Raw genomic sequence first — 23,501 nt, 5'->3', positions numbered from 1 at the left:
ACTCTGCAACTGCCCCCCGCCCCAACCCCAGGCCTTCACCACTATATTTTTATGTGAATGTAGGTTTTTATTTTACTTGGGTAACTAGTCTCTGGTTAACCAATTCATATAGCCCAGAATACCTGTCTTGGTCAGTGTCAATGTTATATTTGCTTATGTGATTATCTAATTAACATCTCAAATATTAGGTTGTAAAGTTCTAAGAGAGCAAGGACCATATCCAATTATAACGAGCCTGTAACTCTAATGCTGAGCCTGGGCCTGGCACACAGCAGGTACTCAGTCCACAGGTTTTGAATGAATGAATAAACTACCTCCTTGTTAGACACTGTGAAGAATGTAAAGTCCTTGCCCACTTTTTCTTCTTCTTTCAATTACGGGAAGGGAGATGGACAATATGCTTAAACATTGCTAAGTGCTGCTGAAAGAAGCTTATTTCTTTGTGGGAGAAATAAGAGGGTTTGTTTATTTTTTAGATTGTAAAATACCATCGCATTGTGGAAAGTTTTGAGAAGGGAAAAACATAGTCCTTTCTCACCATTACAACAAGATTGTTTTTATTTTTACAAAACTTTTGCAGTCTTATCCTTGGGATATTTGCTTTCAAACTCACTCCGGCTGGAAATAAAATAAACAACCAAATGCATCAATCTGCACTTTTCCCTGGCCTGACCCGCAGCAGCAGCCAGGGAGGATGTTCTGTTTTTCCCCTTTTCATTCCACCTGGGAAAGGTCATTTTACAAAAGAGCTGCCAAAATCCCAGAGGTGGCCGGGTGTGGGGTGAAGAGGCCGCCGCTCAGGAAGCGGTTTCCCTGCCGACCTCCCACAGCGAGAACACGGGCCTCCGGCTGCCAGCACCCCAGGCCCATCTGGAAAAGAGAGGAAGCCCTCCCTCCTTCAGGCTGCAAGGCTAATGGCTTGGAGACCACCCTCAGGTTCCTTACCCGTAGGAAAGAAGGGAAGCCCTGTCCGTAGTATCCCACAGCAAAGTATTCGGGCTGCGGCCTCATGGCCTTAATGATGTTCTCATAGAACGAGGCTCTTTTTTTCTGGAAAACAAAACAAGACATTCCATAGCGAGGTTACCAAGGGCACAGTTGGGGGGAGAAAATAAAAAGATCTATTTACTTTGTTGTTTTCCATGTAACACAGAGAAATGAAAGGTCTTTGGGAAATATCTTGCCAGACAACGTTATCCTCTTGTTGGACAGGAGGTTTGGACCTGGGCCCAGGACCGGGCCGTGGAGGCCTGGGTTCCCTGAAGTTGTCTGCAGGAGGATGAACTGGTGCACTCCGCCATGGCGGAAGCACTGCTTAGCTTTCACAGTTCCCTGAAGGGGGCTCAGGACCCTAGCAAGCTGAGATTAACGAAGGCGGTTGCAGTTGAGTGCAGATAAATGATAGAAGAAGATAAAGAACCTTCCAGTTCGTGCAGGTGGTTTCGGCGAAAGCCCTTGGTTCAGCTCCAGGTGCCCAGAGGTGAAGATAAAGTTCTGTGTTTCAATATCTGGCGCCCCTCCCCCCCGCCCCCTGTCTTTAATTTTTCCTATCAGAGAGGCTTCCCAGCCCGAGCTCAGAATCAGCCTTAAAGAAAGACAGGCAGGCAGGCAGACCTAGGGGCCCAAGGGTGGCTCCAAGCCCTGCCACCATGACTGTGTTACCATAGCTGCCCCTGGTCTGCAGGGGGTACCTTCCAAGACCCCCAGTGGATGCCTGACCCGCAGATAGTACTGAACCCTGTATATACTATGTTTTATCCTATACGTACACACACCTATGATAGTTTACTTTATAAATTAGACACTGAAAGAGATTAACAACAATAACAAATAGTATAATATAACAATTATAATATACTATCTTAAAAGTAATGTGGATCTGGTCTTTGTGTCTCTCTCTCCCTCTCCCTCTAAATATACCTTATACTGTCTGTACTCACCTTTTCACTTAAAGGAGGCACTTTACAGCTTCTCTTTGACATGTCCCAATTGCCAGGATATCACTACGCTTGCGCTTTGGAGCCGTTAAGTAAAATAAGGGTTATTTCAACATAAGCACTGTGGTACCTTGAGAGCTGATTTCATAACCCAGATAACCACTAAGTGAATAAAGGGCAGGCAGCATCTCAGCGTGGGTGCGCTGGGCAGAGGGATGATTTACATCCCAGGTGGGATACAGTGGGATGATGTGAGATTTCATCACCATACTCAGAATGGCGGGCAATTTAAAATTTATAAATTGTTTTTCTTTTTCCCAGAAAGTTTCCATTTAATATTTCAGACTGCAGTTGCCCGTGGGTAACTGAAACCACCGAAAGTGAGAATGCAGAGCAGGGAGGACTGCTGTGCTCTATCCAGGCAAAGGTCTCCATCACAAGGTTCCCTTAGAAGGGTCACATGTTACATTACTAACATAACTCAATTTAGTTATGAAATTAATGACTGTTTGCGCAATGGCAGGGGCTGGTACAACACACTGGCAAATACTTTTCAAAGTGATCTTGACAACTATCTCCTCAAATAAATTATTACTGCATGACAATGGCTGACCTGAACTGTTGTGACTCCTCTACCCAAAATGATCAAATTAATATTGTGTTGGCCTACCACTGGGCATTGCTTTATTGTTTTTAAGTAGCTGACCTGTGCTGACAGCCAGGCGTAATACACAGTTCAGGGACCTGTGAAAGTAGAGCTCTCCAGTAACATTCGGGAGACCGGGGGAGGCAGGATGTGAGAATCAGAAGCGTTTTACAACTTAACCAAAATGTGCACAATTGGCACTCCTGAGAAAACCAAGCAAGGCTCCGAGATGAGCAGTTCCATCCTTCAGCAGGGACCTGAGGGCGTGGGCTACAGAGCAAGTCATCCTGATGAACAGAAGTCAGAAAACACCTGGAACACGCCTGGTGTTCACTGAAAGCAAAGTGACCGTGAGGGGAAAGAGGTGTGGAGACATGGGCGGTCTGCAGAGAAACGAGACAGAGACGGAGGACGGTGGTAGGCGAGGGGCCTGAGCCCTCTATCAGGGATAATGTGGAGAAAGAAGGATAAGAGCTTTTGGACCTTATCTTTTTTCATTTTTATGTCAAGCAAGGTTTACTTTTCCATTGTAAAGAACATAATTTAACCTGCCTGGCCGGCGTGGCTCAGTGGTTGAGCGTCAACCTATAAACCAGGAGGTCACGGCTCAATCCCCAGTGTAGGGTGTGTAGGAGGCAGTGATCAGTGATTCTCTCCCATCATTAATGTTTCTAACTCTCTCTCTCTCCCTCTCCCTTCCTCTCTGAAATCAATAAAAAAATCTTTTTTAAAAAAGAACATAATTTATCCTGACTTCCTTTAAGCTTACAAAACATTTTCTCGAACACTCACTTCAGCACCCCTGCTGGAGGCTTGACATGTTCCAACCCAGACTCACCAGGAGGTTGCCAAGGCCCTCGTAGTCAAACACTTTGCTCTCATATGTCTCCGCCAGCTCTTTGCTCAGCTTGATTGCCTTCTCCCACATCTTCAGAAAAAGAAAAGTGGAGAACAAAGTAGTCATTGATCCAGCGGCAAAAGCCACTTGAAAGTAACGGGCAATGAGTCTGGAGTCAGGAGGGTTGAGTTTCTGCAGATATTCCCGACATGCCTCACTTCCTGGATCAACTGAACATTTTTTATTGACATCATAAAGCTATTATATCTTGGTGCCTTGCCAGGGGGTATCTTCCGTAATTCTGTTTGCAAGACCATGAAGAACAAACACCATGTGTCCCCAAACAAAGCCATACTGAACTTAAAGGGCAGAGCACTAAAGACCTTTGAAAGTGGTGGGGACCCGTGCTAAAGCCTAGGTCTTGAGACTGTGAGAGCCTTGCTGGAGGGGAAGTTGGCATGGGGTTGAGTTCTGTGTGTGTGTGTGTGTGTGTGTGTGTGTGTGTGTTCGTGCACACACGTGCGCGCTTCCAGTTAGATTGTTTGGGAGGAAGGGAAGTGGAAGAAAGGCTAACTGTTCTGTTGTGTGGAAATTGGGCACCAAGTGTTAGCCAATGATCTCTAGGGCACTGGTTTCCTATATCTAACTAAAATATCTACTTAGTCAGAGAGTTTTAGAAGATCCCTTGGAGCATTCATGATCTTGTAAGTTACAGCCAAAAGCACACATTTGGTGCCTGAGGCTAGCATCCCAGATTGACCCCTTGTTCATTCTGTTTTTTTCATAACATGTCTTAAGTGGACACTATCAGTAAGACAGCGTCTGGTAATTTCCTACTTTTCTCTTGTCAACCAGGTGCTATGTTTCCACTGTTTCTGGCTGCTGAAGAAATGTGTGTGCAGTTCTCATACAGTTGTAAAACATTTTAAAATATTTTAAAATCATCATTTGCCAAATGTGTCCCTCTGAAGTTTCAGGGCCAGATCGGCTGGGCCTGGTGCAAGAAGCCAGTCAACAGCATCAGTGGGTCGAATTCTCTCCTCATTTCACCAAATGCCAAGTTATGTAAGGGACAGTGAGATAGCCTAGCACAGTGGTTCTCAAAGTGTGGTCCCTGGTCTCTGGAGCCCCCAAAACCCTTGCAGGAATCCATGAGATCAAATTATCTTCTTACTAATACTATTTGCCGTTTTCCACTGCTCATTCTCTCATGTGTGGAGCTTCCCAGAGGCTGGAGGATGCGTGATGCCACAATAGAATGAATGTGGAAGTAGACATGAGAATCCTGCTGTCTTCTATTAAGCCAGATGTTGAAGAGACTTGCAAAAATGTCAAATGCCACACATATCACTAATTTTTTGGAACATATAGTAATTTTTCAAAAACAGATGTGATTTATCTTAACTGGTAATAGGCTTGCTATCACTGTTAAAAGAACAAATAAATATTCAAAAGTTGTTTTCATTTCTAAAAGTGTAAGTAGCAACAGATACAGTCCTCATGAACAAAAGCTCTTTGGGGTCCTCAGTGATTTTTAGGAGTAAAGAGGTGTAGAAGACCAAAATGTTTGAACACATACACTTGCTCCCTGAGCCTTAAGTTCTTCATCTGTAAAACAGAGGTAAAATCTACCTTGTAGGGTATGGGGAAAATTAAATCAGGAAAAAAGTCTGGAAATCACCCCAAACAGAAACTAGCAGTAAGTAGATGGCAGCTATTTTATCATGATGATTATGTGGCTTATTTATTCATGTAACCAACAGGTCCCCTGGTAAAGCAAGACATGTTGGCTGGACGTGGCGGCCCATAGGAATTCTCCAGGCTCCGAAACTGGTCAAATCGGGATCTGTTTTTTTTGGATAGCAGATGCATTTTTTTTCTTTCTCTCCCAACCCCTTTTTAATATTTTTTTTCTTTTTTAAAAATTTTGTAAAAGCATTTCAGGTGGATATACTTTCTCCACTTGACCACAGACCACAACTTCCGGGCCCAGTTCCTATGTTTATTTTACCTTCTCACCCCCGTCGGCATCTAAGTTAGTCATTACTTACAGGGTATGGTGTCAGCAGGGCGTGATCTGGATGCTGGATGTGCACCAGGTGTTAGCCAACAATCTCTAGAGAATGCACTGCAAGTGACGGCACTGGTTCCCACCCTCAGCAATATTTAAGAGGGGAAATTCCGATTCTGGAAAGTGAAGGCTGCCCATTGTATTCTCCATTGGGTTGGTTAAGTGTCAAGATAACTGATCTTTATTGCCCTTTTTACACTAATTTATTTATTTATTTTCTCTCTTGTTAAAAATACCAGGATTCAAAGGTACATATGGGAATAATAAAGAATAAGTCATGAGTCATTATTGTCCAATGAGGAACTTGTCTGGTTTTTGTCCTTAGTCCTGGGAGGAAGCTCCTAAACCCTTGGAATTTCCCCAGTGACAGGAGTGTCTTGGTTATTCATGGCAGACCCTCTAACCACACTTGAGTTTATGCCACTGAGGTGAATGGTGGGCCCCTTGCCAAAAAAACAAAAGAACAAAAACCTACCCATGTGATTAGAGGGCTGGGGCCTTGGGCTACATGATATTAACCAGATCTAAAGGGAGAAGGGTGGGATGGAGACTGAGTTCACTCACGTGGCCAATGATTCCATCAATCAAGCCTACAGAATAAAACCCCGATAATAACTCCATATAGCGGCTCACGTGAGCTCCCCCCTGGCGAGCACATCAGCTCTCCTAGAGGGTGATGTGCTCTGAATCCACGGAGAGGGAAACAGAAGCTCTGCCCTATGTACTTCTTCATTCAGTTGGCCCTGACTTGTGTCCTTTAAGATAAAACTGTCATCATAAGTGCAGCATTTTACCAAGTTTTGGTTGCTGTTCTAGCATATTATCAGACCTGAGGGGGCCATGGGACTCCCCCAAAATTTATAGCCAAGTGGTCAGAAATGTGGGCGTAGGGACTCCTGAACGGCAGCGTCTGAAGTAAGGGCTGTCTGCTGGGACCGTGGCCTTCACGGTGGGTTCTGCACTGGCTCTGGCTGGTCGGCTTCAGAAGGGCACTGCGACCTTGCTGCCATTTTCCTCTCCCCCCAAATACAAAACAAGTGATCCCACACTCACTTTGCCTTTGTCAAAATAGGATATGATTTCCTGGTACAGCTTCTCCTTCAGCTCCTGCTGGGTATACACATAGTAGCTGTCCCTCTGAAGGAGGTGGGGCACACAGGGCTTGTCAGACCACTGGAAAGCAAACGGAAGAGATGAATGTGACGTAGCCATTAACTAAAGGAGGTTAACAAATATTTAGTTTTTAAAAGGTGCAGAAACATCGCATATATCTGTGACTCATCCATATTGTGTTTTAGATTTATTCATGAAACAAAAAACTGCATCCACAGACATAATCTATGCCAGCTTGAAAACAAGGGCCATGTGATGGACGCACTCCAGGCATCCCCATGCGAGTGGGGAACCAGGCACACCCGCCAGCCAGCACAGCGCCTGTGCACTGTGTACTGCAGACATCCGCACAGTAGACAATAGGAAGAGATCGGGAGTATAAAGGCGGAAAGGAGGGGGTAAAATGGCCACTGTGTACAATGATTGTATTCTTCACAATCAAAGCTTTTACAAAGGGTGCCAACTGAAAAACTGCCAAAAGTACAGAGAATTAAGTCAATTAGAGGGTTAAAAAACTGACATATTTAGAAATAATTTAGAGATAGATTTCACATGAAGAGATAACCATGCTGGAGATAGTAGAAGGAAAGGATCCAACATGAATAAATCCAAAGTGATACAATATCCAGGCACAGCGATGCGCATGTACTCAATGCCACTGAACTGTACACATAAATGGTTAAGATAGTAAATTTTATGTTATGTGTATTTTTACCATAACTAACTTAAAAAGAAAAGGTATCTAGGAATCAACCTAACAAGGAAAATAAAGACTCTATACAGAAAAATTTAACCCACCACAGAGGGCACAAAAGCACACTTGAACAATGGAAAGTCATATCATAGTTTTGGATAAGAAAATGCTATTTCCTAAACATGAAAATTCTCCCTAAATTAAAATTTTAAATTTATGATTCCAAAGTCCGTATGGAAAACTAAACAAAAAGAACTAGGTGGAAAACTCTGAAAAAGAAGAGCAATGAAGACAGTTTTATTAACTACCAGCTAATAAAACATACTATAAAGAATTAATAGCCCTAGCTGGTTTGGCTCAGTGTTTAGAGCGGTGGCCTGTGGACTGAAGGGTCCCGAGTTCAACTGTAGTCAAGGGCACATGCCCGGATTGTGGGCTCAATCCCCAGTAGGGAGCATGTAAGAGGCAGCTAATCAATGATTCTCTTTCATCATTGATGTTTCTATCTCTCTCTTCCTCTCTGAAATCAATAAAAATATATTTTTTAAAAAGAATTAATAATTAAGAGTGTGGTATACTGACACATGAATTGACAGAGACCAATGCAAAAGTATATAAAATCAAAAAAGAGACTCTCCCCGCCCCATACTGGGATTTAATACATGATAAAGAGGGGATCTTGTATGAATGAGAAAATATGGACTATATTACACATCCCTATTGAGTAGCTATCTGGGGGAAAAAGTTGTATCCACATCCCATACCTTACTATGCCAGGATAGGAGAATTTAATTTTCCAAGCAGCACAAACAAAAACATCTACGGCTACGGACACCAGGGTTTCTTTCTGATCATCCCACGGTCAACAAGCCTCCTCTCTAACCCATAGAGAGTAAGATTTTAGTGCCTCAAATCTGCATATGAGTGGTGAACGGCTGCCGTGGGGAAGTGTGAGGTAAAGGACTCCTGTTTTTCATTATAAAGCTTAGAACAATGTACATGTACTATTTTAGGGTAAAATAAATATTAAATTACACAAGAAATTTAATTGCTGGGGGAAAGAATGGAGAAAGAGAGATGTAACAGGAGGCTACTGTGGTTCTCCAGGATGGCAGCAATGGAGATTTTTTAAAAAGTGGATTGAAAAGAAATGGAAGCAGGATGAAGAGAGATCTGCACTCCCAGGCTCATTGCAGCATTATTCACAATAGTCAAGACATGGAAACAACCTAAGTGTCCATCAGTGGACAAATGGAAAAAAGAAGATGTTGTGCATATAACAATGGAATTACTCAGCCACGAGAAAGAAGGAAATCCTGCCTTTTACAACATGGATGGACCTAGAGGGCATTGTGCTAAGTAAAGTAAGTCAGACAGAGAACGACAAGTACTGTATGATAAGGAATCCAAAAAAGTCAAATTTAGCCCGGCCGATGTGGCTCACTGGCTGAGCATTGACCTATGAACTAGGAGGTCACAGTTTGATTCCCGGTCAGGCACATGCCCGGGTTGTGGGCTTGGTCCCCAGTAGGGGGCATGCAGGAGGCAGCCGATCAATGATTCTCATCATTGATGATTCCATCTCTCTCTCCCTCTTCCTTCCTCTCTAAAATCAATCTATAATAATAAAAGCATAATATGCTAATTAGACCGGACATCCTTCCAGATGAAGCCGGGGCTTCGAGGGAAGAAGGGGTCCTGGGTGCCAGAGGGAAGCCAGTGCCGGCAGCCAGGGGAAGGAAGGCCTACTCTTGCACAAATTTTGTGCATCAGGCCTCTAGTAAAAATATATTTAAAAATAAATTGATTAATTAAGCCAAATTTATGAAAACAGAATGTAGAATGGTGGTTACCAGGACTGGGGAGGGGGATATTGGGGAGATGCAGTTTAATGTTACAAATTGTAGCCAGTAGATAAACAAGTACTGAAGATCTAACACACAGCACAGTGACTACAGACAACAATACTGTATTATAGACTTCAAGGTTGTCAGGAGACTATATCTTAATTGTTCCCACCACAAAAAATAAGTGATAATTATGTGACACGATAGAGGTGTTAGCTACGGTGGTAATCATATTGCAATATATAAACGTATCAAATCAACACGTGCACCTTAAATGTACACAGTGTTATATGTCAACTATATCACAACTTTTAAAAAGTGGAGAGCTTTTTTTAAAACTGTGGACAGAGGGTCCACAGTTCTTGCTGGTGGAAAATGTGGGAGGGGGGTGAATAAAAGATGACAACAGGTACTTGCCTGAGCAACTGGGTGGAAGGTGGTCCCCTTTAGTAAAATGGGAAGAAGGGCGAGGAAGGAATGGATCCAGAACAGTGAGAAATTATAGCTTCTGTTACTGACAGGTGAAGTGTGTGCTGTCTATGAGTCATTGAAAGATTGATGCTGAAAGAACAGTTTATTCCTGCATCTGACCTTGGAGGAACGGTCAGAGCCAGAAATAATTATTTGAGATCCATGACGTATAGATGTATTTATATCCACAACACACTATAAATTTACTTACTGAGTGAGTATAAAGACAAAACTTCTTCTGTGGCACTGTATTTACTTACAACTCATGTATCTGTAGTTTTACATTTATTTTTATATTTCTTAATTGATGAATGTTTGTTTCTTCAATTATAGTGTTAATTACTAGGGACCTATAGGTTCTACTCTGCTTCCTAAGGATTTTAAAATCAGTGGAATCACTTCTTTATGCATTCATCCAATGATAGCTGACATTTTCTCGACCTTGATCTGAAAATCAGCTGTGCCTAATTAGAAAGTTTAAAAATATTCTTGGATGAAAGGCTCTCTCTTGAATAAGGATCATTCCAATCAAAATCACGAAATGTATATGATTTGGTCCCAAAGGACTGGACAGCGGACACGCTGCGTTTTGTCCTGCACTGTGTTGGAATGAGCAGCCCAGACCACTCACCTGTAGAAGCTCAGCGTGTAAGAGCAGCGTGTAGGCAGCCTCCGTGTAGTTCTCACAGTCTCGGTGCAAATCCCGCAGCTTGTACAAGTATCTGGTAAGAAGGGGGTGTTTTTATGTTTGTTTGTTTTAAATGTTTTTATTGATTTTTAAAGAGAGAAGGGAGAGGAGATAGAAGGGTAGAAACATTGATGAGAGAAGAACATCATTGATAGGCTGCCTCCTGCACGTACCCTACTGGGGATCGAACCAGCAACCTGGGCATGTGTCCTGACCTGGAATTGAACTGTGGCCTGGGTCAAGGCTCAACCACTGAGCAACACTGGCTGGGTAAAGGGGGCATTTAGTCGCCGGGGAGCTGCTCTAGCATTCAGCTCATTCCACAACCAAGCCGCAGCCTGCTTTCCCATCTCTTCCCCCGCTCGTCCTTTCTCTTGGGCAAAGGAATCCCTTGCATTCTATCTTCCTATTCCTTTAACCCTGGGAGCTGCTTCCTGCCTGTGTGTCTTTCCTAATCCATCCACTCTACTTTAAACTGTTCATTGAAGGCAGTAGTGTTTACTTATTTATCTGTATACCATGGACCCCTTTGAGAAGCTAATAAGAGCTATGGGATCTCCCCCAAGAAAAGGCATATGAATATGTCCAAGTGTGTTCCATGCTCAGGATTCCAGGCAAATCCTCATGCCTCTCCCTGGGCAGACTTTCCTGATGGCCTTGGCCAGCATCTCCCACCCTTCCCTGGGACCACAACACCATCCTCCCTACGCACTCCCTTGAACTGCACTTACTGTGTATCTGTTTAAACCAGTGATGGCGAACCTAAGACACGCGTGTCAGAGGTGACATGCGAACTCATTTTTTTGGTTGATTTTTCTTTGTTAAATGGCAAAAATATAAATCTTTGTTTTTCTATGGTTGCAAATATCAAAAAATTTCTATATGTGACACGGCACCAGAGTTAAGTTAGGGTTTTTCAAAATGCTGACACGCTGAGCTCAAAAGGTTCGCCATCACTGGTTTAAACAGTTTACCCTTCCAAGTGGAAGGGGGAACATCACATACGTTTTGGTGTCTCAAAGCAGCAAGCATGGGGTTGGGGTTTAGTATTTGTTGACTGAAAAAATAAATAGCAAAGCCATGACATAAACAGAAAAAGCAGACATTCCCTTCAGCTTACCTTATGTATATGTCTTCTCTCTTCTTTTCTTTATAAAAATTCTATTAAAAAGTCCAAAATACCAATGTAAATCAAGAGTTATTGACTAATTTGCCATGGAAATGGCCAAATAGCTACTTTTGTTTTTCAACAGTGTCACTTCTCCAGAGTTTATTATTTTCTTTTAACAAATACCCCCACAAGGAAAGGATGTGACAGTTTACACAGAAGACAAGTTGAAGGATTGTTTAGAACCGTGTTTCTGAGTAACTGGAGGGGAACCTTCTAAATCAGGGGTGGGCAACTTCCAGCCCTTGGGCCTTATAAGGCCCACGAAGTCATGTGGTCTGGCCCTGCCAAGGCATTAGGGGTGAGTTAATTAAATGTTTGACCACATATAGCAGGCTAATTTTAGGATGATAGTTTTGTATGGCCTGAAAATGATGTTATAAAGATCCAAATGGCCCTTGGCAGAGAAAAGGTGCCCTACCCTCTTCTAAAGGAACAGGTAGCTGGCTTTTCCTCGTCACCTGGTGCTCTGCTTTCTCACGGAAACAGGCAGCGGGTCTGGGTTTACAGTAAGCAGAGGCGTGGCAGCCCAAACCTCTGAGGTCTGAGGTCCCTGATACATACATCTAGGGAAAGGCGAGACCAAAGAATTCTAGCATCATGAGGTTTCCAGGCACTAACACTCTACTCATGGTACAGTGTGTCTCACGCATGTTCGCCTGTGCCCAGGAATTCCAACAATAAAGCAACGACATGTAAACAAGGCAGAGAAACCAGTTGAGGATGGCCCTCAGAAAGAGAGCCGAGTTAAGATCTTCTGCTGCATTTTCCAACCCTGTTTCCAAATTTATCCTCAATGTCTGTGGCTGCTGGTATCTGCAAGCCCAAAGTTGAGGTGGCTGTTCCCATTACACTCAGCAGAACAGACTTCATAAAGGTGGCCCCGGGTCCCTTTGTGTCTGTGAGATCGACTTGGAGCTGATGTGCATGGTGCAGGGGAGGCCTGCAGAGCCCTCCCGCCATCCTAGAGGCTTGGCACCTACCAGCACATTGACAGTGCAGCTCATCCGGTTTTCCTTGCTCTCATCATGCATGACGATGGTCCTGTAGTCCAAGAGGTTCTCGAGGAGGCTGCTGACCAGGAGCGCGAATGATTCTCCTGAGCTGGAGAGGTATTTATGTTTCCGGAAATGTTCTAGGAGCCTGGAGGGTGGAGTTGAGACAAATGCCCATGTCATCCTGTCACTCCAGCACCATTTATGAGCGCTGTCCAAGGTCCTAGCAGCAGGTGGCGCCAGACGAGGAGACACACACCCTTCACGTAACACAATTACTCCAGTTCCATAGTTTCTTTAGAGCTTCAGCTCAAGCCCCACCATCACCTAGAATCCCAGCCCACAGTGCTCTTCTTTGAATTTGCAACTGTATTTTTTGTTGGTTTTTGTTTTCTTGTCAATATCACAAAAACAAGAACCTTTGCCCAAAAGGTTTGTGTATGTTTTCTGATCACTCTACTCAGGTTGAAAGAAATCATCTTTCCTGTCTTTATTCTCCCTAAAGCCTGGCACTTCAGGGCATCCTGTGGGCATTCTGGTGAGCTGTGTGTGAATGCCCAGCCTAGAGGAACCTGGGAATCTAGCATAAACCCAGACATGTGGCTCTTCAGATACAGTGTTATTTTCAGAAAAAAAGAGAAGGTTGGAAATAAGACTGGGATTAAATCCTCTTTCTTTGGACCCCTATAGAGCAAAGATTTTTATAGGAGCTTCTTAGATTAGAGAATTAGAAGAAAACTTGGGAGCAAGAGAAAAAGAAGAGGAAGATGTGTTCAAAGAACTAGTCTGGATCTAGAATTATTCTTGGGCACTGGAGATTTATGTGGCCATATTTTTCTGAGGCAGTGATCCAGGAAGAATGAAAACAACAACAACAAAATAAGATATTTTATGTGAAAAATCAGCTATAGGACTAAAAAATGAGTTCACATTTGTAAATATTTTGGGTCTGTTTGAATGTGTGTGTAATTTCTGCATTTTAATTCCTGTATGAGATTAGAATTGTAAAAGTAAAAAGCTGGGAGGTTTAAAACCAGTTTGAATAGGCAGATCTAAGAGAAACAGGATAAAAAGATCAACAAATGATCTTATTAGCTATTAAAAACAATATAAGAAGGACTTCTGGTTCTTTAAAATACAGATGAGTCATCAATTCATTTCTGAGTACCCAGTGTGCTGGTTCCTTAAAAAAAATCTTTAAAAACAAGACCAAACAAAGTTGGGAGACTTGTCCTCAAGTACAGTCTAGTGAGCAACACTCCCCCAAACAGGTGAATAACGAAATGACCCAGGCACACCTCCCACCAGCTGGTCAATATCATAAAAGTTCAGAGAACACAAGACTTAAATAGTCTAGAATAGTTACAGCCCTGGATGATGGAAGGATAAGATAATAGTAATCAGCAAAAACCCAGAGCAGCCAACATATGTTAGCGAGAAATCTGTAACAGACACTGTGAAAATGCATTATCTCGATTCATCCTCACAACAACACCAAAATATAGGTCCTATTATTGCAGAGGGGAAAAATGAGGCATTGGATAGGTTATGTGACTTGTCCAAAGTCAAACTCCTAGAATGTAGAGAAGCAGGATTTGAAACCCAATCTCTCTCTATTTCCAACATGCAATTGTTTAAATCATTCTTTTTATACTGTAATTCCTACATGAGATGGACAGTTAAGAGGGCAAGAGAGGGAGGGTAAAGGTCTCTGGGGACGTGGGTGGGTGGGGAGTAGGAATGGTAATGTGAGCACAGAGCGGGAATGAATGTTGGATTCTGGGCAGTGAAAAGACCAACCTGGCTGGAGATATTACTGGTGTTCTTAGAGGCCCTTTAAGGGCATAGGGTATTTTATTTTTTAAAATATATTTTTATTGATTTTAAAAAGAGATGGGGGAGAGGGAGAGGGAGAGGGGAAGAGAGAGAGAGAGAGAGAGAGAGAGAGAGAGAGAGAGAGAAACATCTATGAGCTGCCTCCTGCACGCCCCCTACTAGGGATTCTGCCTGAAGGCCAGGCTTGTGCCCTGACCAGGAATAGAACTGGCGACCTCTTGGTGCATGGGATGACACTCAACCAACTGAGCCACACGGACCAGAGCAGGGAACAGGGTATTTTAAAATGAAAAGTGAACTTTGAAATGTTTTCTTTTTCTCCCCATCTTTGAAATTGTTGATTTGAAGCCATAATTAGAGGTGTTATCACTGTTGATGAAGTTCATCAATTCAAACACTGGGCAAAATGCTTTGAACATCTCTCCCTCCCTCCGCCTGCTCTGTTCTTGATGGCCCAGCTGGCCAGGGGAATATGGGCATTGGGCTCATGTCAGTTAAGCAAGTATCATTGACCCCACAGAGAACCAACTGGAGTGGTAACCCCAACGATTCTGTGACTATCAGTGGGTTTGTAAGTGCGTGGAAACCTGTTTTGTCCACTCCTAAATGATGTCATCAGCTTGAGATTTGCTGTCTGAAATACTCACAGCTTTTCGAGAAGGACCTTGTACTGCTCATCTCCTTTGCCCCCTTCCACCTCTTGGTCCAGCCTTGTGATCAGCTCATTCTCAAACTGAAAGCAGAGTCAGAATTTCACAGATGTCATACCCTTTGGAGAGGACAGGAGTGATGCCCGGCCATCCTTTGCAGACCTGCCCAGCCCCCTTTTAACTGTGAATTATTTCCAGCGTATACAGAGGAAGACCACTTGGCACATCGTCCATTACGGCACACCGAGGCCCCATCAAAACTTTCTAATGTAGCCACATGCTACTTTACCCTTTGCTTTACATTTGCACAAAATAATTACCCAAAACATTATTTTCTTATCACAACTATGCAGGTAAATATAGCCTAATGATTCTAATTTTCTATTTTGTTTTTGGTTCTTGTCTTAGCCTTGACAATGGGATTGCTTTTTTTCTGATTTTGCAGAGCTGTAGAGTTGCAAAATCTTCCTTTCGATATTAATACGTGGTGTAGGTAAAGAAAATAAAAGAAAGAGAAAATATATCAGGCACACTGAGATCACTAAACTAGAGACTGCTGCATCATCCTCCCATTTCACCTCCTTACTCTCTCTGCTGTGCTGCAGCAAATAGGATTGATGTGCCCGAAGTCCAATTTTAATTATCTGGAGACTAGTGGCCTGGGGTATGAAATTCGTGCACAGGTAGTGTCCCTAGGCCTGGCCAGCTGATCGGGGTCTTCCTTCCTCTGGCTGCCGGCCAGGGCTTTCCTTTGTTCTGCACCACCCCCTGGTGGTCAGCGAACGTCATAGTGGGTGGTCCAACTCCTGAGTGGTCGAACTCCGGAGGGGACAATTTGCATATTAGCCTTTTATTATAAAGGATAGAGGCTGCTTTAGGAAACTCCTGTAGCAAAAAGACTGCTTTGAGGCCAGCCTGGGATGGAATATCTGCTTCTATCTCTAAATGCCTTACAAAGTGAAATGTAAAAGAACATTTGTAGACCTACTTTGTTTAGTATTATTCAGGCTATGGCTTCTCTATATAGAAAGAAAATAAATAAGAGCTGACTAAGTTCATTAGTAAAATTATAGGTCTACACCTCTTACCATATGGAAATTGCCATTTCCACTGAAATTGAACTCACACTGCATCATATCAAAGAAAATGGGGATGGTGGCTTTGCGAAGCTCTACTTCAGGGGTCAATGTGACCTCCAGAATGGGACCCACCATGGACGGGATGAATTTAATTTTGTGGGGACCTGAAATGAAAGTAAGAAAATAAAAATAATTTCACTGGAGGTAAAGTGTTACAATCTTCCTCCAAGGGCCCGTGAGAAAAGAGTACGTTTATGTGGGTAGATCAACTCCATTCAGACCTGGGTGACTACATACTGTATTCTGACAACAGGTGGATGTCATAACAAGAGAACCAGAGTCAACATTCAGTTCCAACACACAGACAAATTAATCTTAGGGTTATCGGAGTTAAAATAAAAAGAGTCCATCCTGGCATGCTCATCACACAGGTGTGTGCATGGGCTCATTCAAGGTCATACACTCACCTAGGTTATACCACATGTCCCGGATCCTAAAGCCGATTTCCTTTCTCATGTCCCCATATCTAGGAAGAAGACCATAGGCAAGAGAATGATTTGCAGTGAAAATGAGTACCTATAATAAACGAGTACCTATAGCCTGTGTTCCGCTAGGTCACGTGAAAGGCGGGTTTTGATACCTAACCAAGCCCCGAGGGGGGGCACCTTCCACAGCAGGAGGGGCCAACGCAAGCACTGGAAGGTAACTGAGAAGACGAGGCTGACAAGCTGGCTTAAGGGGGCAGAGCGAGAAACAATCTGGCTGCTGTTAAGCAAAGAAATGAAAAACAGAAATACTATTGGGAAGGAAAGGGGGGTATAGTTTGTATAGTAATGGGACTGGTGGCTAACAACCATGCTGAACGTATACACTTATATCTGAGTAACCATGTCTCATACCACATTGGGAAACTCTGGACATACATTCTCCATGGGGGGATATTGCTCCCGAAGGGGTGAAAATTGGTTCTTGGGGGCAAAAAAGCCTGCTGTTTTCATGAATAAAGTACAGGTATACAAGTGGTATATAAACAGATATGCATATATTTATTGGGTTAATATTCCTTAGGTGTGATTAGAAAAACAATTTCTAAAAAGGTTACTTATAGGAGTTGATAGTGGGGACATAAAAGTGAGAAACCCTGATCTAGACAGTGGTTCTTGGGGGAAGTGACTAAGAATGACCTAGAACTCTCTTGAAGAATACATATGCCTGGCTACCCCTCCCCACACGCCAGATCAGAGGCTGGGGCTTGGAAAACCAGAAGCAGGAGGGTCAAAGCAGATACTGCAAACGTTCTCAGGGAGCTCCACATGGACCTACGACCATCCTATAAGCTCAGCTCTACATTTTTTTCTACTCATGTGACTATTGTGCCAAACGTTTGTCAAATTCCTCCTTTGGAGATGCCTTCAGAAGCCAGTATAAAAACTTCACTTACGGTTATCCAACCAAAATCAAATCTCTCCTTGAAAGAAACTGTCACTTAAGATATTCTAAAGAGTGAGATTCAGGTGTCCATCTTAAAAATCTATCATCTTTTGATACCCACCTCACAAAGAAATCTACAAGTTTTACTTTTACCTTTGAACACACAATCACTATGTCTCCCACTCTGAGCCACTAACAGCCGATGTTTTCGGGAGGAACCAGAGGCAGAGGTGCTAAATAATTTGTCTAGAATGCCAGACGTTCCAGAAGGGGGAGCAGAGCTGAAATTTCACAGCCTTTAAATGATAAATTCCTCAAGTTCTTCCTAACCGCACAGCCTTGGAGTTTCCAGGCTCTCGAATTCCGAAACAGACCCGAGACGAAAGCAATGCAAAGCTTCCCTGAGCGCCCATCACTCTCATGCGTGAGTCCACTTTGAATTCCGAGCAGGAATCTGCAGGGCCTGTTTAGGTGACGTGTCAGACTCGGCTTCTGTGCCCAAAGGACTACTGAGAGGCACAGAGGAGCCTGCTTTGTGAAGCACTAACGAGGGAGGAAGAGGCACTGTGCCTGCAATTTGGACAAGCTGCCAGCAGAGGGCCAGCTGTTCCCAGAGAATGTGATGGGTGATGGGAAAATGAATGGGGCCTTGGGAAAAGAGGTGATTCTGGGGAAATCGATGAAATACTTATAAAAGCTACCTCTCTAACAACATGGCACCCAGTGGACAGTGATATCTGTGATACCCAAAATCTTGTTTTGAAATGGAAAATATCACCTACCTAATCTTAAGCAAGTTTGAGAGGAAACTTACTTTTTCATAATTTTGGTGCGCTTGGCTTGAGAGAAGGTTTCAAGCTGAAGGGACTCGTGGGTGAGAAACGCCACTGCCAAATGGAAGTAATTGTTCCAGAGCTGTTCAAAATTAATTGTGTGGGCGAGAAGAAAAGGAAAATAACATTAATAAGGGTCATCACCAAATAGTGCCATATGGAGCAAGTCACTTGCCAGGGATTAATTTTAAGAAATCCACAAGACTTCTTTTACTTTCTTGTGTTTCAATTATTCTGCTCTGAAATTTTTAATGCAATATTAATATTAACATGTTAATATTAATTTAAAAAAATCCAAACTATTATATTTGTCTATACTCCTGGGATAAAGGCAAGCTGCTGCCAAGAAGCATACCTATTTATAGTAAATGGTCTGGCAACATGTATGAAAAGCCCTAACATTCTGCCAAACTTTTGAAGCAGTAAATACTTCAGGACTTTATCCTGGCAAAATAAATCATGGCTATTTAAAAATACTGAGAACAAGGAAGGCCCTCCAAGTGCTATTTAAGCTAACAGAAAATGGAAACAATCTAAATGTTCATGAGAATATGGCTAAATAAATCATGGAGTAGCCAGACAATGGACTGTATCAGCCATTAAAAATATTGCAAAAATATTTACTATCATCAAGAAGATCAAAGAAAAAGTAAATAAAGTAGATTAATAGAGGTTATCAAAGAACTGCACAGCTCAATTACATTTTGGCACATACATACAAATACATATGTACAGATATGCATACACATATATACATACACACATCTACATGTATACTTATGACTCCCCACTTTTAACATTCCACAGATACAAAGACACGACTCAGCAGAGCACGTCACCAACAGAGCATAGGCTGGCACATAAGCTCCATGAGAGCAGGGCCCTGAGTGCCTTCACTGGGGCCTAGAACAGGCCATGAACATGTAAATATTCTAATATTTGTTGATGAATGAATGAATGAATGAATGAAGGTGCAGCCAGTGACCACCTGTTTGGTTATCACTTTGTGGACTTTCAACCAAGTGTGTATACAAACCACTCTTTAGAAACTGAACCATCTGTAGGCAGAGCACATAGGTTATGTTAACAGCAGAAGACAGTCTTTCAATTTCCGTCTTTTTGCTCAGTTATATTTTCTACCATTATTTTTTTTAAACATGTATTAGTTTTACAGAAAGAAGAAAAAACCCTGTTTGACTATGTTTGGAGGACAGAGGAACAAAAATGTGTGCTTTAGGAAAGGACAAAGGACAAGAAAACTTTTTCATTTGAAAATGAGAAAATCTGAGGTGACATTTCCCAAAATGAGCTGGTTCTCTTGCTTTGGCTGAGAATCCAAGGAACTCCTAGGTACGTAGCAGGCTTACCTGAAGTTCAAAGCCTGCCTGATCCATGAAACGCCTTGTGAGAACCTCAGCAAACTGGTTTATGGCGCGGAGGAAAACCCTTGGGGAGGAAAACACAGGGTAAGAAAGGCACCTTCGTGCTCACTGCAACACTTCCCATCTATGTTAAAAACAAAGTAAAGCAAACCTGGACTTGGCAACAGACGACCTTTAGATCAACGAGGTCGTTAAGAGACCAGTGACAGAGCACGCCTGCAGAGGACACTGAAGGTCAGTGTCTGGAACTGACTACAAGCCCCATTCAAGGCTGCATCTCAATTTAGCCCGAGGGCAGAGCTGGGACAAGCCAGGCCTCCCGAGACGCTCTGCACTCTATCATGCTGCTCCTGATCCAAAGTCTATGCAATGTTTCTCTATCTGCATAGAGAAGGGAAGGGCTTTTCTAGTCAGGTATGAGGACCTTGTAGAGCTAACAATAATGGTGAGAATAATGATTTACTTTATCTACCTCTTTAAAAATTCTGAAGCTCCTTTAATAGAACATATGTATTTAGTTCATTTCACTTCCATTCAAAAGTATTTATTGTGGGCCAGAATCTACAAAGCGCTGGCTTAGGTTTTGCTTTGAAAGAGACTGTTCCTCGTCTTATGACATTTAAACCTTGGTGGGGGCCATTTGCCATTTGACCCAAGAAAAAATATGAAAAATTCAATGAGGGGGTAAAGAGGTTTGGGAAACCAAAGGAAGAGAGGATGACATCCAGGTCAGAAAGGCTCCCTTCACAGATGCCACCTGAGAAGGACCTGAAGGAGTAAGTGGCAGGGTGACAGCCAGAGGTGAGGAGGAGGTGAGGCAGGTGGCAGAGCAGCGTGAAGGGAAGGACAGAAGACGCTCAGGGGCTGGGAAGCGGCCAGTTTGGCTGGAGCGCAGCTTGGAGATAGAGGGAAGAGTGGAAGGTAAGGCTAGAAAAGCAGGCAGGGCCAGGATGCCGTCTTTGACCATCAGAATGACGAAGGCCATATGGAGCCGCTGGCAGGTGCCATGGAGAGTTGATGCTGACGACTCGGTGAGGAGACTACAGTAGAGAGAAGGGGGTAGAGAGCAGGGTCAGAGCAACAGCAGCAGCCGGTGAAATCAGGAACATGAGCACACAAACCAGGCTCGTGGAAGTGGGAGGAGCCTTGCTTTACAGATGGTGGATTTGAGGCAAAGGATTTCACAGGCCTTCACAAAAGTCAGAGAGCTATTACCAGGCCCAAGTGCAGTGACCCCTGAACAACGCAGGGGTTAGGGGCACTGACCCCCGGTGCAGTCAGAAATCCTCATATAATTTTTTACTCCCCCAAAACTTAACTACAGTCAGTCCTTTGTACCCTCGGGTTTCACACTGGCGGATTCAACTAACTGTGGGTCAAAAATAGTGTTTTCAATCTGAAGTTGGGAATCGTGGATGCAGAGGGCTGATTATATTAATAGTCTACTACTGACTGGAAGCTTTACTGATAACATAAATAGTTAATTAACTCACATTTTGTATGTTACATGTATCATGTACTGTAGTATTACAATAAAGTATGCTAGAGCAAGGCAATATTATTTTAAAAATATAAGGAAAAGAAAATACATTTACTGTGTTTATTGAAAGAAATCCATATAGGTGGATCCTCACAGGTCAGCCCATGTTGCTCAAGGGTCAGCAGTATTCAGAGTCAAATGCCCCGGGCCTGCCCGGGCGGGCTTACCTGCTCTGAGTCATATTCATGACCATCCAGTCTTTGGCATAAACATTCTTTCCAATCAGATCCTTAAACATGATAAAAGTTTCCATGAGGAAGTCCTGCAAAGAACGAAGGAATGGCTGGAGGAAAACTGGGCTACATGTCATAAGCCGTCCTCGGCATGTGGACAAGAAGAAAACTGCACCAGAGTAAGACGTCCCTAGTCCCTCACCGACAGCTTAGCTTTTTAATAAGGTTTTGGGGATAGCAAGCATTTTACAGCTATCGTATGATTTGATTCTTACACCATATACTCCGATGAAAAAACTGCCCACATTTTACAAATGATAAAACAGGCTGTGAAAAATTAAACAACTTGCTCAAAGTTGTAGAAACTAGAAGAAAAGCTGAGGGAAAAACTTGGGGTTCTGAACTCTCTGTTTAAAGTCAAGTGCTGTCTGAATAGGTCTATTGCATTTAAAACAAATTAACCAACAATTGTTGGAAAACTGATATTTCAAATGACTGAATCCAATTTTCCTTTATTATTGTTAGAACAGAACAAACATGCTATAAATAAGAAGCAAAGTCAGGGTTCTTCCTATTCCAGGAAGGCAGCCACATGAAGCCTGGGAGAAGGGTCCTAACTGGTCCTTAAAAGAGATTCCAGCAGTGGATCATGATGACCGTAATAACTGATAATCAAAGTCCAATATTGGCCAAACAGTGGTTTTACTCAAAAGGGGGGGGGGGCTTTGAGCAAAAAGGAACACAGAACAACTGAGCTAAAAACCAAAGCTAAAAACTTTGAAAAGCCTTTTTATTTATTAGCTAGTTAAATTTAGACATTTTCCACTCGGATTCCTGAAATGGAAACCCTGTCCAATTTCTCTAACACCGAACCAACGCAGTTCTATCTTATGAATCACACCATGTAGCAGAAAGAACACAGGGCGTGGGGGGCAGGAGGCCCGGGCTCTATTTCGAACTGTACTCCTTGGGACACTGGTCAAGGTGGTTAACTCCCTGCACTTTGGATGCCAAACAGCATGGGAGTGAGGGCAACTCTGGCTGGAAAATCTGTGATGCCCCTGAATCTTCCCTTCGGTTCAATGAGAGTCAAACTTTGCTTTCTTCAATTCTGAAATCATAGACATATTTCATGCCTCTTAACATTTTTCATCAGATTTTAAGTGTTCCTACCAATTCATTAACTATTCTATTAATCTTTTCCCTCAATTCAACAAGAATTCATGGTTTGTGAACAAGGATTAGATTTGGATGCCAAGGACTCCACAATGAACTCTTGGTAAGCTAAGTTAAGGGTAAACAGTGATCGCATAATGAAGGCAATTCTCAATTCCTTTTGCTCATAGCCCCCTTTTAAGTAAAACAGCTGTTTGACCAAACCCTCCTTTTATCTACCACTTCCCAGGCTTTCAAGTGATTCATTCAGAAGGCAGCAGGAGTGGGGAGGCAATCTACTAAAAGTCAGAAGATCTAGGTGTGCAACATAGCCCTCCACCAATGACTACAATTCCCCATGGGGATAATCTTCTTTTTAATCAAATAATAGAGGGGGAAGAGCTCACCCTTGTTTTAGAAAATACGAGTTAAAACTTTTGTTTTTTGCTTACTTAATGGAGCCAAATTGTCAAGAGTTTGAATTTAGTATAACTTCCACTATTCTACTTGTTTTCTGAAGGAACTTTTTAAAAAGTCACTAAACTATTTCTATATTAATTTTAAATTACATCATAATAGTAATAAGATTGTTATAAATAGCTCATCTTCCAAGGCCATTAACTACATGTCAAGCACAAAGCTAGTCATTTTCTATGCATCGATTCAATCAATACTCAAATCACAATACCCCTCAAAGTAGGTACTGTGTACTGCCTTACAGATGAGAAAACTGAGGTTAATGAAGTTAAATAGCTTGCCTAAAATTTCGTAGGAAGTGGAAGAGCCAGAACTCAAACCCAGATCTGGGTTCTTAAATCTACTACACCATCTGCCTATGGAGGAGAAACAATGCTTCCCTACCGGAAGCTTCCATCTCTCCCCTCCCCCCTCCCTTCCTAATTCTCATGCACCTGGTCTCGCAGGCACGCCTCCTCATTGCTGTGGGTCCTGTGC

The 23,501-nt window shown here is 42.8% G+C and overlaps 1 protein-coding gene across 1 annotated transcript in view; it reads right to left on the bottom strand.

Annotated features, from left to right (window-relative positions):
* DOCK5 (dedicator of cytokinesis 5) overlaps nucleotides 1-23,501 on the bottom strand; it is a 160,760-nt gene that overhangs the window by 40,745 nt on the left and 96,514 nt on the right. The window contains exons 28-39 of the mRNA XM_014533084.1: nucleotides 21,387-21,481; nucleotides 19,665-19,743; nucleotides 18,279-18,379; nucleotides 16,501-16,559; nucleotides 16,043-16,197; nucleotides 14,952-15,037; nucleotides 12,457-12,616; nucleotides 11,426-11,466; nucleotides 10,249-10,339; nucleotides 6,546-6,665; nucleotides 3,422-3,511; nucleotides 946-1,050 (exon numbers count right to left, since the gene is read on the bottom strand). Of these exons, the coding sequence (XP_014388570.1) occupies nucleotides 946-1,050; nucleotides 3,422-3,511; nucleotides 6,546-6,665; nucleotides 10,249-10,339; nucleotides 11,426-11,466; nucleotides 12,457-12,616; nucleotides 14,952-15,037; nucleotides 16,043-16,197; nucleotides 16,501-16,559; nucleotides 18,279-18,379; nucleotides 19,665-19,743; nucleotides 21,387-21,481 (1,182 nt within the window). The remainder of the gene's footprint in view (nucleotides 1-945; nucleotides 1,051-3,421; nucleotides 3,512-6,545; nucleotides 6,666-10,248; nucleotides 10,340-11,425; nucleotides 11,467-12,456; nucleotides 12,617-14,951; nucleotides 15,038-16,042; nucleotides 16,198-16,500; nucleotides 16,560-18,278; nucleotides 18,380-19,664; nucleotides 19,744-21,386; nucleotides 21,482-23,501) is intronic.

This window comes from Myotis brandtii, unplaced genomic scaffold, assembly GCF_000412655.1.
Source record: "Myotis brandtii unplaced genomic scaffold, ASM41265v1 scaffold94, whole genome shotgun sequence".
Classification (NCBI taxonomy): Eukaryota; Metazoa; Chordata; class Mammalia; order Chiroptera; family Vespertilionidae; genus Myotis; species Myotis brandtii.
Note: the sequence above shows the minus strand (reverse complement) of the source record. Positions and strands in the feature narration are given on the sequence as shown.